The sequence below is a fragment of the Electrophorus electricus genome, chromosome 1, assembly GCF_013358815.1.
Source record: "Electrophorus electricus isolate fEleEle1 chromosome 1, fEleEle1.pri, whole genome shotgun sequence".
NCBI lineage: Eukaryota > Metazoa > Chordata > Actinopteri > Gymnotiformes > Gymnotidae > Electrophorus > Electrophorus electricus.
The window spans coordinates 14,028,208-14,040,367 of NC_049535.1; the positions used below are offsets into that span (position 1 = coordinate 14,028,208).

Consider the following 12,160-nt stretch of genomic DNA (forward strand, 5'->3'; position numbering starts at 1 on the left):
TTTTCAGCATAGGAGAAAAGCAATTCAGTCTGCTCAGTCTGCTTGAGGAAAAGATGGGGCCATCAGGACTCTGACTACTAATCTTAGAGACTGAAGAGATGCAAATTCAGTCTGGGGATAAATTTCTCTTGATAAAGGGCTGAGCCATTTCATAAACTGCGAATAAGAGCCTTTGTGGAAAACACCAACAGAAATCATATAGGCTGTGAATCACTTCTGGTAATTGGACTAAACTTATTCTAATATTGGAAATATGTGCATGACGCATTTGTGGTGTAATTTCTTTTCTTTATTTCTGATATCCGTCACAAATATCTTATTTGATATTTTTATTTTTAAAAATATTTGATATTTTATTGGATTCAGAAATGTTTAAAGAAAAGGATGTGTGAGATTATGCAGTAGTAGTCTGTCAACGACAGCATCTTGAACGTGTAGAAGGGTTTCGTAAATAACGCCATACTGCCCCCGTACGGAGATAGTCATATTTTCCTTTTTTTCTGGGCAGGTGAGGTTTTTGTCAATGTTTTACCTGGCGCTGTACCGTGTGACGTCAACACGCTGCACGACGAAAAGGAACCAAGGAGTCGATTTGTTTCATAGTCTCCAGTAAATAAAAGAATATTCATGGAGTTGTCTTATGTTTTGGCTCATAATTAAATTCATTGTTAGTGTTCCGTAACAGACATTTTAAGCGGTACGACTGTAGGCCATGTCTGCGTCAGCTGTGTTCGTGTTGGATCTCAAAGGCAAGGTAAGGTAGTCTTCAGGGTAACAAGTTTGTAACGCACTATAACGCGTTACGGCCAACAGCCTAGACCAACATGGAGGTGTATTTGTTCTCGCAACTTTCTACACAGGGCCTGATTACCGTCATAGTTTCTAACTCATAATTCAGCCAGGAACCTAGAAAAGTGTCAGCCTTTACGTCTAGCGAAATCTTCTTTCCTGGTTTACAGTTTACACCAGCTTCCCCCATCTACTTCCGTAATTGTCAAACATGGGGTAGGCTTAAATTACAGTTTACATAAACGTGATTTTTCACAGTCTCCCAATGTCCTAGTACATTCCAGAATAGAAAATAATTTTCAAACGGTGCACAAAGACAATCAGAACCACGGTGAATATACCTACATTTTCGATTTTGTTTGTACTTCTGGCTGCTTTCTAAGAGGAGATGGTCTTCTTTTGAGCTGTGGGTATATGTACTAAAAGACACTGTCAGTGCTTTATTTCCAGACACCTTTGGAAAATGTCCGCCGGAGACGTAACATGACACAAACCGGACCTTTCCTTCACAATGGGCATAGCAGGAGAGCAAAAACAGCAGATGGGAAGGGCCAGTACTTGTAACGCCCCCCCCCCCCCCCCCCCCCCCCAAATAAGTGCACAGGCACTGACAATAGTGAATAAGTCTTTGGTTTAAGTCATTATTATAAGTTTAACTTAGAAACCACAGAAATGTTCCCTCATCCATTAAATGCTTGAATTTTTTGCACACAGGTTATTTTAAGACTTCCGGCTATGGTGAAGAAACAGGACTCAGACAGTACTAATGTCCCAAAAGAATTTTAATGTTATGATTGTCCTAAATTAGAACAGATGTTGAAAGATATTGACTATCATAAGTAATTATGATCTTATATTTATGTAAGTCTTTATGGAAACTCATGTTGAACATGCTTGTATTCTAGTGTAAGTTACACAAGAGTCATATATGAGTGGAATTTTAAAAATCCTTTCTTTTTCTCCTCAAATGAGGTGCTGATATGTCGCAACTACAAAGGTGATGTGGACATGTCTGAGATAGACCACTTCCTGCCGCTGCTAACACAGCAAGAAGAGGAAGGGCTCACTTGCCCTGTTATTTCCCATGGCAATGTTCATTTCATGTGGATCAAGCATAGCAATCTCTACTGTATCCTTTTAGCAGGGATTTTGAGGAAGACACTCCATGCACACCAACACGCTCTTCTGTTTGCTTGACTATCCTGAAATGATTGCAGTTCAACAGAAGCCAGTAGGTGGATTTGGGAATTCACCACTTTCCCTGCATGGAATTATGTCACTGTTCTTCCATTAGATTGGTGGTTTAGGAGATTTAAGATAGGGCTGGTATTAGTAAATAACTGCCCAGACCTAAAAACAATCCTAAATACAGTGACTCTGAAGAAATAAAACAAGATATGGAGTTTGAATTAATAATGGGTGTGTGGAACTTAACACTGTTACCCCACAGTGGTGGCTACTACAAACAAGAACTCCAATGCATCTCTGGTGTATTCCTTTCTGTACAAACTGGTAGAGGTGAGACATTGCACATTTATTTTTCTTGACTGGAGTTCATGAGTACCTGGAGATGCACTTCTCTACAGAGTTTAGCTCCAAGCCAAATCTAACAAACAGGATATTTAAACAAGGGGTTCGCGATGCATGTTGAAGGTTGAGTCTTTAGAAGCAGGGTTGGACCCTCCTGTTGCTCTGCATTACATCACATTACATTTACAGCCTCTGACAGACCCTCCTATCTAGAATCTTTCATCTTTCATCTTTAACAGTATGACAGTATGTGTGCTCCTTGGGCACTGAATCCATATCCTTGATTTGTTTTGACCTTTCTCTGCCTGCTCTACCAGGCTGACACAAAATGTCCTTGAGACCTTCTTTGCTAAAGTTGCTCATTGACTCCTAAAATAAATCTAAGTGAGGCTTTAGATTTTCAATTTGGAAAATTTCACTTTGATTACCTGCATAATCTGCAGTTAACTATTAATCCTGTAAACTCCAAGGATCCACAACTAGTCCTGGATTCTCATTCCTTACTACATAGTTACATTTCATATTAGATTCAGTGTAGTTACTAAATGTATATTAGATACTGAATCTAATCCACAGCTGTTATTAAATGCTATACCTTAAGATTAATAATTAAATAATAAGGTCGAGGCTTAAGAGGTTTAAATATGCTCCTGTCAGTCACCTGATATAGCAGGTAGAGCAAGGTGTAGCCTCACCAAGGTCATGCATCAGTTCCCATGGGAGAACATGTACTGTCATGATTTCTGGAGCAATTTAAATATTTATTAGTGTGTTTGCCAAATGCTGTAAATATGAATATGTAGTCATACAATATATTTGTAGAACAGACTTTCTGTAGATCCATACTGGTTGGGTTTTGACTGTTGGGTGTGCATGTGTCTACGTATTCACCTGTGCTTGTGTGTGTGTGTGTGTGTGTGTGTGTGCGCGCGCGCGCGCGCTTTACCCAGGTGTTCACGGAGTACTTTAAGGAGCTGGAAGAAGAGAGCATTCAGGATAACTTTGTGGTGGTATATGAGCTGTTGGATGAGCTCATGGACTTTGGCTTCCCTCAGACCACAGACAGCAAGATTCTGCAGGAGTACGTACCAACAGCATCTTCTCATTTGACATCAGTCCAAGAAAGTTAACTGAAGAATTTTAACTCAAACAGATTTCAAACATTCAGGACTGTGTGAGGGCTTAGTTGCCTTAAGGACAATTACACCAATTAATTTACTTTTTGGGAATGAGATATTGGTAGATGATACTTTTTATACTCCCCACAATTTATATTTAGATACATTACACAAGAAGGCAACAAACTGGAGGTTGCTAAGACCAAGGTGCCCACGACAGTCACCAATGCTGTGTCCTGGAGATCAGAAGGCATTAAGTATAAGAAGAATGAGGTTTTCATTGATGTCATTGAGTCCATTAATGTCCTGGTGAGTGAGGGATTCCTCAGGGTCCCTAGGATTTTCCCAAGTGTCTAATCAGAACACTGGTAGTTGCTGGCACATTAATTTACACTTCCTTCTGTAATCAAATGGGGACATTTACCCATAACAGTAACTCTGTTTCTTCTGTTTCATACACACACACACACACACACAGATACACACGTATATATTTAAGCAAAATAACAATGGATATAGTTATTAGCAGAATAGCTGTATAGAAATAAATATTTTTATTTATAGATAGATATCTGTATATAGATAGGGGTGTGTGTGTGTATGTGCATATATATATATATATATATATATATATATATATATATATATATATATATATATATATATATAATAAAATTTCAAAAGCATGTTTTGTGTGTATTACCGCTGTGCATTTACTGATCTGTCTAATTAGAAGTAATGAGATTTCACTTTGTGTTTTGTAGTGTTCTTGTATTACTGTATGACTTGCAGTGTGTTTGTGTTATTCTGCTGTTGTATGGTTTGCAGTGTAAATAGCCTGATCATCTAATGCTGTAGCTTGAATTTACCTGCCATTCAGGTAAATGCCAATGGTAACGTGATGAGCAGTGATATTGTGGGCAGTATCAAACTGAAGACGATGCTCTCTGGGATGCCTGAACTCAGACTGGGCCTGAATGATCGAGTGCTCTTCGCCCTCACCGGCCGTAAGCAGCAAACACCCGATCCACTTGCCCAGTGTTTAGATCACACAGCCTAAGCAGTCTACAAGGTGTCTACATTGAGTGGTCTCTTTAGTCTCTCAGTTTGTAAAGTCCTTAAAGTTTGTAGATCAGATAGCGTGTTTGGTCTGACAGTTTGTCTGGAGTGTTTAAATCAGTCTTTAAATCAGTGTTAAATGGTCTGTTTCGTCTGTATTGGTTTGTACAGTGTTGAGGTCAGAGTTTCTCAGTGCTAGCCGTGGAGGGCCGCTGCACTGTACAGAATACATTTCTGTAGTGTAATGCATCTGTTGCCACTCAAAAGAAGCTTACAAATAGTCAATGAATTAGGTCCTTGAATTAGAGCTGGGTAAATGCTATTTTACATGTTATGTGGTTTTGGATTTTCTGCCTCAGGTTAACCAATCAGGGATGTACCACTCATTATCTCAGAGACAAAATAAAGATCAATTAAAGGTCATCATGCAAAAAGCCACACAGCATCCATGTTCTCCACCTCAGGTTTAGCTGGGGCTTTATGAAGCCTTTGTGTGTGTGTGTATGTGCGCAGGAGACAAGGGGAAGACAGTAGCAATGGAGGATGTGAAGTTCCATCAGTGTGTGCGACTGTCACGCTTTGAAAGCGACAGGACCATCTCATTCATTCCCCCGGATGGAGAGTCGGAGCTGATGTCATATCGTATCAATACTCATGTGAGACATGTTGACTTCTAGTTGAAAAATGTTATTGTTTACTTAAAAAAGAAAAGTATTTAAACAAAGCAACTTCTCGCTAACAGGTGAAGCCTCTCATCTGGATTGAATCTGTTATTGAGAAGTTCTCTCATAGTCGAGTGGAAATTATGGTAAAGGTGAGTGTCATATACAGGCATTCAGTGTGCTAAAACAAACAGTTTGCATTCTGTATATTGGCACTATATATTTTTTTGTCATATTAGCTTAGATAAATTTATTGACCCACAGGAAAATTTACTTTGAACACCGATAGTTCCACTGCCACAATCAATCATACAGATATAAATAAAAGAACAACAACAAGAATGAATACAGATTCAAGTCTTAACTGGTTCATTAGTACAATGCTCAACAAGTAGTGTTATGCATCTCATCATTTTTTTTAGACTTAAGCCATTAATTAAAAGTGCAATGAATAAATTTTTGTATCAATTTTGCTTTACACATTGGTGTTATAAATCATCTACCTGACGGAAGAACCAGATATTCCATGAGAAGGATGTGAAACTGTTTTCTTTGCCTGTTTAATATGAATGACCTCTTATAAATCTGTCTCTGCACAGTCAGGTTTCCAATCCAGAATGAAATACTGTAAGAGATGATGTTCATAATAGCAGATAAATAACAAATGAGCATCACATTTTAGCTCTCCCTGAACATTCTCAGTCTATGGACAAAATAAAAGCTCTGATGTACCTTAGAACAAATGCTATTAACATGCATGCTTCATGATATTTCCTTATCAATATACCTAAACCAAAGTACTAAATCCAAAACAAAAGAAATATGTTCTGCTCTTTTTTTTCTCTTACAAGGTTTATTAATAGAATAGTTTTTAGACTGGCCTAAATTGAATAATATGAAACTCTGCATAAGCCACTTTAGCATGTACATTTGATCAAATTATATATTATAAAGAATAATTCTAACTGGAAGACATTTCCAGTTAATTGCTGAACATTTGTTTTAATCTAATTTTGAGTTACACACATACACTCACTCTAGCCTTCACTCTCGCTCACTCTCACTGTCCAGGCTAAAGGGCAATTTAAAAAGCAATCTGTGGCCAATAACGTGGAGGTACGAGTTCCTGTCCCAAGTGATGCTGACTCTCCCAAGTTCAAAACCAGTACTGGCCATGCCAAGTACGTCCCTGAAAAGAACTTAGTAGTGTGGACTATTAAATCCTTCCCTGTGAGTAAAACTCTATTAATATCTTTACAATTCATTGTTTACTTGAAGATTAATCATTTCAGCCATGTTTGTTTACTTGGTTTCATTCAACACAAATAAAATGTCTGTAAACTATGATTGAAAACCCACCTCTTCATAAATCAGTTAAATAAGCACTAATACACAAATTCGACTAACTTTAGTAAGGACTAAGCTTGATGGTACCTTTACACTCGCTGTGTGCTCACATAAGAAGAAATGTCTTCCTAGTAGGCAAGTCAGCTCAGGATAAGATGGTATGCAAAATGCTGTAAATGTAGCTGCAGAAGTATACTGGTATGTGGAATACCAGTAGCATAGTAAAATAATAAAATGCAAATGGGATTTTACCTAATGTATTCGCTGTCTAGCAGTCTGTGCTTGTTTTAAATTTGAGGAAATATTGTGCATGCATGTGTGTTTTCAGGGAGGGAAGGAGTTCTTGATGCGAGCCCACTTTGGCCTCCCCAGTGTGGAAAATGATGAGGCTGAGGGAAAACCACCAATTACAGTCAAGTTTGAGATCCCATACTTTACCGTGTCCGGCATACAGGTATACGTATACCTGCAGTACAGCTGAATTTGTAGGAGGTCATAATGAATTAAACTGCAGCTGAAAAAGAAAACAACTATTCAGCTATGAAGCTTTACTGAGATTCACCGTCATTAACTGTTATGTCATATATAACTTCATTCTGTCACTTTCCTTCTGCTGTGTTCTTTACATAAGGTGCGATATATGAAGATCATTGAGAAAAGTGGCTACCAGGCCTTACCATGGGTTAGGTACATCACACAGAGTGGAGGTATGCCAGCATATTTGCATGCTTGCACATAGCAGGCCTGTATGTATATAGGTCAGTGATTTGCATAGGATCACAATAAGCGTGGAGCAGTGCAGGTGAATGCGGAAGTGAAAGCGGAAGGTTGCGGGTTCAAGCCCCAACACTGCCAAGTTGCCACTGTTGGGCCCCGGCCCTTAACCCTCAATTGCTCAAGTTGTACTCAGTCATAATTGTAAGTCGCTTTGGATAAAAGCATCAGCTAAATGCCGTAAATGTAATGATTGTTGGTTTGGTGCTTTTAATTTACAGATTACCAGCTAAGGACAAATACTTAGACAAGCACTTCCTGTGAACACTTCCTGGCCTTTCACAAAGACCCAGACAGACAACGATCAAGTGACAGTTTGGTGTCTTAATATTTAAATTTTTATTTTTAAAGGAGAAGAAAAATATCATTCTGCAGCATTTTGTTAGACTAAAATATTTCTTCTTAACTGATTTTAGAGTTGGATTTTGTTGCACTAAGTCATGGTTAAAAGAAAAATACTAAATCAAACATGTTTTCCCTAAACAAAATAAATAAAGTGTGTACTGTTAAATTTGTTTTGGTTTACTTTAGCAGCACGCATCTCACTATTTAATATCCTCTATTACTTGGATTACATTACAAAATGTTTACTGCTTTTTGCTGGGGTAATAACTTCTGACGCTGCAATAACTTTTAATAAAATCTCCAGTAACCCGCCTTTTTTCGATTTTCTAACTACTGAGGAAGAAACATGAATGAGCTTCTAGGGGCAGCGAAGTAACGTTCTCAAATCGCCCGCCTTCAGCGCTCTTTACTCTGATTGGTGAGACTTACAGTTACTATGGGGATACTGTAGCAACCCGGGGTGTACTCCGCCCTTTTAGTCAAATATGGGCATCTTAAGCCCCGTTTGTAGTTTCTGATTGGTGAATACATTTTCGACAACATTCGTGAAGTCACGATAGAACTTATCACTGGGGTGTTCCCAAGCGCGCAAATTAAAGGTACTACCGCCTAGAAACACATAAAATTATTTGTTTTGATTTATATAAAACGCGTATGCGTAAACATATAAGGGGTAGAGAAGCTAGCTAACGGTCAGTACATCGATAAACGACGGACTAAAACTGAGGTAAGACAACAGACGTTCTGTTGCATATAGTTTCATTTCCTTATTCTCATAAATTCAGGCAAACACTGCCGTCATGGGCTTATTACTTAGCTATCTAGCTATGCTAGTTAGCGAGTTGCTGGCCATATATTCTTATGTATTTAAATTGAGGTTTGCCTGTTTTATATGTTTTAAGTAATCCGTTTTCTTTGTTCTTCGGTTGTCAGCTATTTCATTTGAAGGTAGCCAGCTAGCTACTCTGTGATAAACAAGTTAGCTTGTTAGCTTAGCATAGATTTTAACAAAGCTATCCATCGACATTTATTTTAGCTAGCGACGGTAATTGGAGCGCATTAAGCGATGTTCTCTTCTAATAATTGGATTATATTTGACCTTGTGTAATTTTCAGTTTAGGGGTTGAAATCAGGCGCAGCGATGGTACTGAGTGAGAACGACGCAGGTAAGAGACTGACTTCTGCGGCAGCTAAGGGAGACGTCGCGGACGTGCGACGGATGCTGGAGGAATGCAGAGTTCATCCAGACACCATAAATGAATTCGGGAAAACGGCCTTACAGGTACATCGAGACAACAATCGAGCCGTTATATTTTTTTTCTTGTACATGCATGATAGCTCGGTATTTGTATTTGATAGTCTGTTTTCGTTATTAATACGCCAGCTTGATGTACGATTAGGGTTTTTATAAACTATAACTCGTTCATTGTTTGTCTTTACGTTAATGCTAGTTTATAGATAAATATTTGCCACATTGTGGATCGGCGGTGCAAATGATCTACTGTATTGGCCCTACGTTGATATAAAGGTCGCTAGGTATATCAGTATCTAGCTATGTGGGTAGACGTCGTTCTACATCCATTTGGGCTTCTGAATTGGTGCTGCAGTTAAATTAATAACTTAATTATTTTATATCATTTGTGGCTATGTAGGTAATGATGATGGGCAACAACAACGTGGCTTGTCTCTTGTTGGAGAATGGTGCCGATCCAAACATCCAGGATAATTTTGGGATAACGCCAGCCCACGACGCTGCCCGAACAGGCTTCTTGGACACGCTTCATGTCTTGGTGGACTATGGTGCATCTGTCAACATACCTGATAAATCAGGGGCCTTACCTATCCACATCGCCATTCGAGAGGGCTACAGAGATGTCGTGGAGTATTTAGCTCCACGGTCAAACCTCGGGCACCAGGACACACGAGGGGATACTGCACTGGACATCGCCATGGCAACATGCACTCCTGATATTGTAGAGCTGTTAAAACGGCAGTTAGAATCGACTCTGGCTTGACAGTCATTGGAAAATAATTAGAGTTCTATAAATTAATCGTTTAAAACACATCTAATGTTCTAGGGCCCACTTCTTTGGAGTGGATATTTTTGTGTACATGACTAGATTACTACATTTTTATATTGTTTAATTGTTCAGTTGGATAGTTAATCCAGAATACTAGATGAAGAATGTCGCAGCAGTTTTGCACAGGGCAAAGTATCCAAAATGGGGATGAGGGGCACTTTCCCTCACCCAGTGATTTGGGAGTTTGCCATGCACAATTGTAAGTAGCTCTTTTTCATCCTTTTACAGCAAACAATAACACATACTGCACAGGTCTGTGTAGAATAACTTGAACTGTTAACTTTTTAAAAAATCTCATGACATTACTGTTGCCCTCATTCACTTATTGAGGTTCTGCAACATGCACTGATGACCTTGTATTTACTTAGTTTGGTAATGGTGTGTATCAACATTTTAGTGTTTGATTTGTATATAACATTTGATGAAATTATTAACTTATTTATTGACAGATTGTAAATATTCATTTATGTTTACTATGACCTTTCTGATGTTATTTATGAAGATGCTTGTCAGTCCACCCTCCACCTTGTCCTGCCTCTTAAAAAGGGTGAACTGGTGTTGTTATTTCATCAGTTCTTTGAATCACAATTAAATGCTTATACCTGAATGGACCAGTTGTGTCGTAAAAGTGGAACAATATGAAATACAATGGAAATGGCATTATTTTTATGCAAATTCATTTTGCCACAATAAGGCTCTCTATTTAAAACATTCTCACAGAAAAACAAAAACCCATGTATTTTTGCACTGAAAAAATGTGATTCAACCAATGACATCGGGCTCGTTGATTAGGAGCTGAATTGGTTGCAATAAGTATTTTATAGCACTTCGGAATTGCTACAAAACAACATAGCCAGAGATAACAAATATTTCAAGCTTCATATCCAATTTAGTGCTGCATTTGATCATTTTCAGGTCTAACTGCATGAGCGGAAATGTGAGGTTCATAAGAAAAATAGTGTTTCCCCTAAATATATAATTATAAACGTGAGTTTATATTTATATATCTAATTGTACACGCAAATGTCTAACAATTAGACGTAAACGTTTAATTATAGACGCAATTCGTGTTTATGTTTCATATGCCTCACAGTGGTTTGATCCTGCAATCCGCGAACCTCCACATATATTTGACCTCGGTGCGAGTGTCAGTGGTGACCTCCAGTAATTATCTTAGGTACTTTGCAAAGGTTAACTTAAAACATGGATGTATCAGACATTTTTATTTACCAAACTCAGTAGAATAAAACGCATTTACACTTGTAACCAGAACCGTTACCTCGCTGTTAATCTTATGCGTCAATGCAGCCACCTTGTTCGTACGGGTCATGTGCGTCTACTACTGCGGCGTGTATGTCTATGAAGGCAGGAGAGCCACAATGAAAATCATAACTCGCTGAATTTTTGACTAAGTTTAAAGCGGTTTTGTATGTTACAAATATACGTGTATATATGATGCAGGATACTTCTCAAAACAGACATCTATTACTGATAAGGAACAACTTAACTTACCTAGCTATCAGTTATTCAGTATAAAGCTATGAACATTTAATGCAACAGTACTTCAGAAATTTCAGAAATTACTCTTGAGAAATGTTTGACTGCGGTCAAGCTCTCCGCACCTTAGTGATTAATGGTCAAGTCATCCGCGCTTTAAAGTGGAATGCGCGTATATCTGCGATTTTACGGTATTTCGCTGCTTACAGCAATCTAACGCTTCCTAGTAGAGAGAAACAGACTTGTGTATTTTTTACTAAATTTAAAAGTACAAAATACAGTTTACTTTATTGAACTAGTTTACTTTCATCATTACATTAAACAGTTTAATAAGAATTGTGCAAAATGCTTTTTCTATATAATGTTTCTCATTACAGAGCTTGACTGCCAGCTAAAACAGGGGTTATCACTAGAGAAATTTTGCAAATGTGCAGGGCAGGAACTAGTGAAATCTGTCCAAACTTACTCTGCTGATAAACAAGGTATACTACTCTTATGTGGTAGTGGAACTGTTTTGGGATTATGAGAAATGTCTGAGAAACAGATAACCAAATTCAGCCTATACGAAATATACACAAATTCGCCTAAAGGTAATACGAATTTAATATGGCTTTATGAAAAAATGGTGCAGTGAAATTTGTCCAAACTTACTCTGCTGATAGGCAAGGGTTCCTACTGACGTGGTAGTGCATGTGTTTTTGCATTATGTTAAAATTCTGAAAATATGTAACCATACTTTCTCTGAATTAAATGGGCATGTAAATATCATTACAAATACAAACACTTCAATGTAGATTTATTAAAAATGGGTGCAGTAGTCTTTTCAAACTTAATCTGGTGATAACCAAGCGCCACCACTCAATTGGCAATGAGATATCTTAGCACTAGAGTTCCCCATATCCTGCACATTAGTTTAGTGTACTGATGCAAGTAAACTAGTTCAATCAAGTAATTTTGC

At 38.0% G+C, this 12,160-nt stretch overlaps 2 protein-coding genes across 2 annotated transcripts; both read left to right on the forward strand.

Annotated features, from left to right (window-relative positions):
* Positions 1–575: 575 nt before the first annotated feature.
* ap1m2 (adaptor related protein complex 1 subunit mu 2) lies at positions 576–7,750 on the forward strand. Its single transcript, XM_027013452.2, has 12 exons — positions 576–754; positions 1,762–1,918; positions 2,240–2,307; positions 3,270–3,400; positions 3,599–3,746; positions 4,318–4,444; positions 5,010–5,152; positions 5,239–5,310; positions 6,230–6,388; positions 6,834–6,959; positions 7,137–7,212; positions 7,501–7,750. Exons 1-12 carry the CDS (start codon positions 713–715, stop codon positions 7,524–7,526), a joined length of 1,275 nt encoding a protein of 424 aa, XP_026869253.1. The 5' UTR covers positions 576–712; the 3' UTR covers positions 7,527–7,750.
* Positions 7,751–8,189: 439 nt separating this feature from the next.
* Positions 8,190–10,307, forward strand: cdkn2d (cyclin-dependent kinase inhibitor 2D (p19, inhibits CDK4)). The gene is made up of 3 exons (XM_027013595.2): positions 8,190–8,351; positions 8,740–8,906; positions 9,277–10,307. Exons 2-3 carry the CDS (start codon positions 8,766–8,768, stop codon positions 9,637–9,639), a joined length of 504 nt encoding a protein of 167 aa, XP_026869396.1. The 5' UTR covers positions 8,190–8,351; positions 8,740–8,765; the 3' UTR covers positions 9,640–10,307.
* The last annotated feature ends 1,853 nt before the right edge of the window (positions 10,308–12,160 follow it).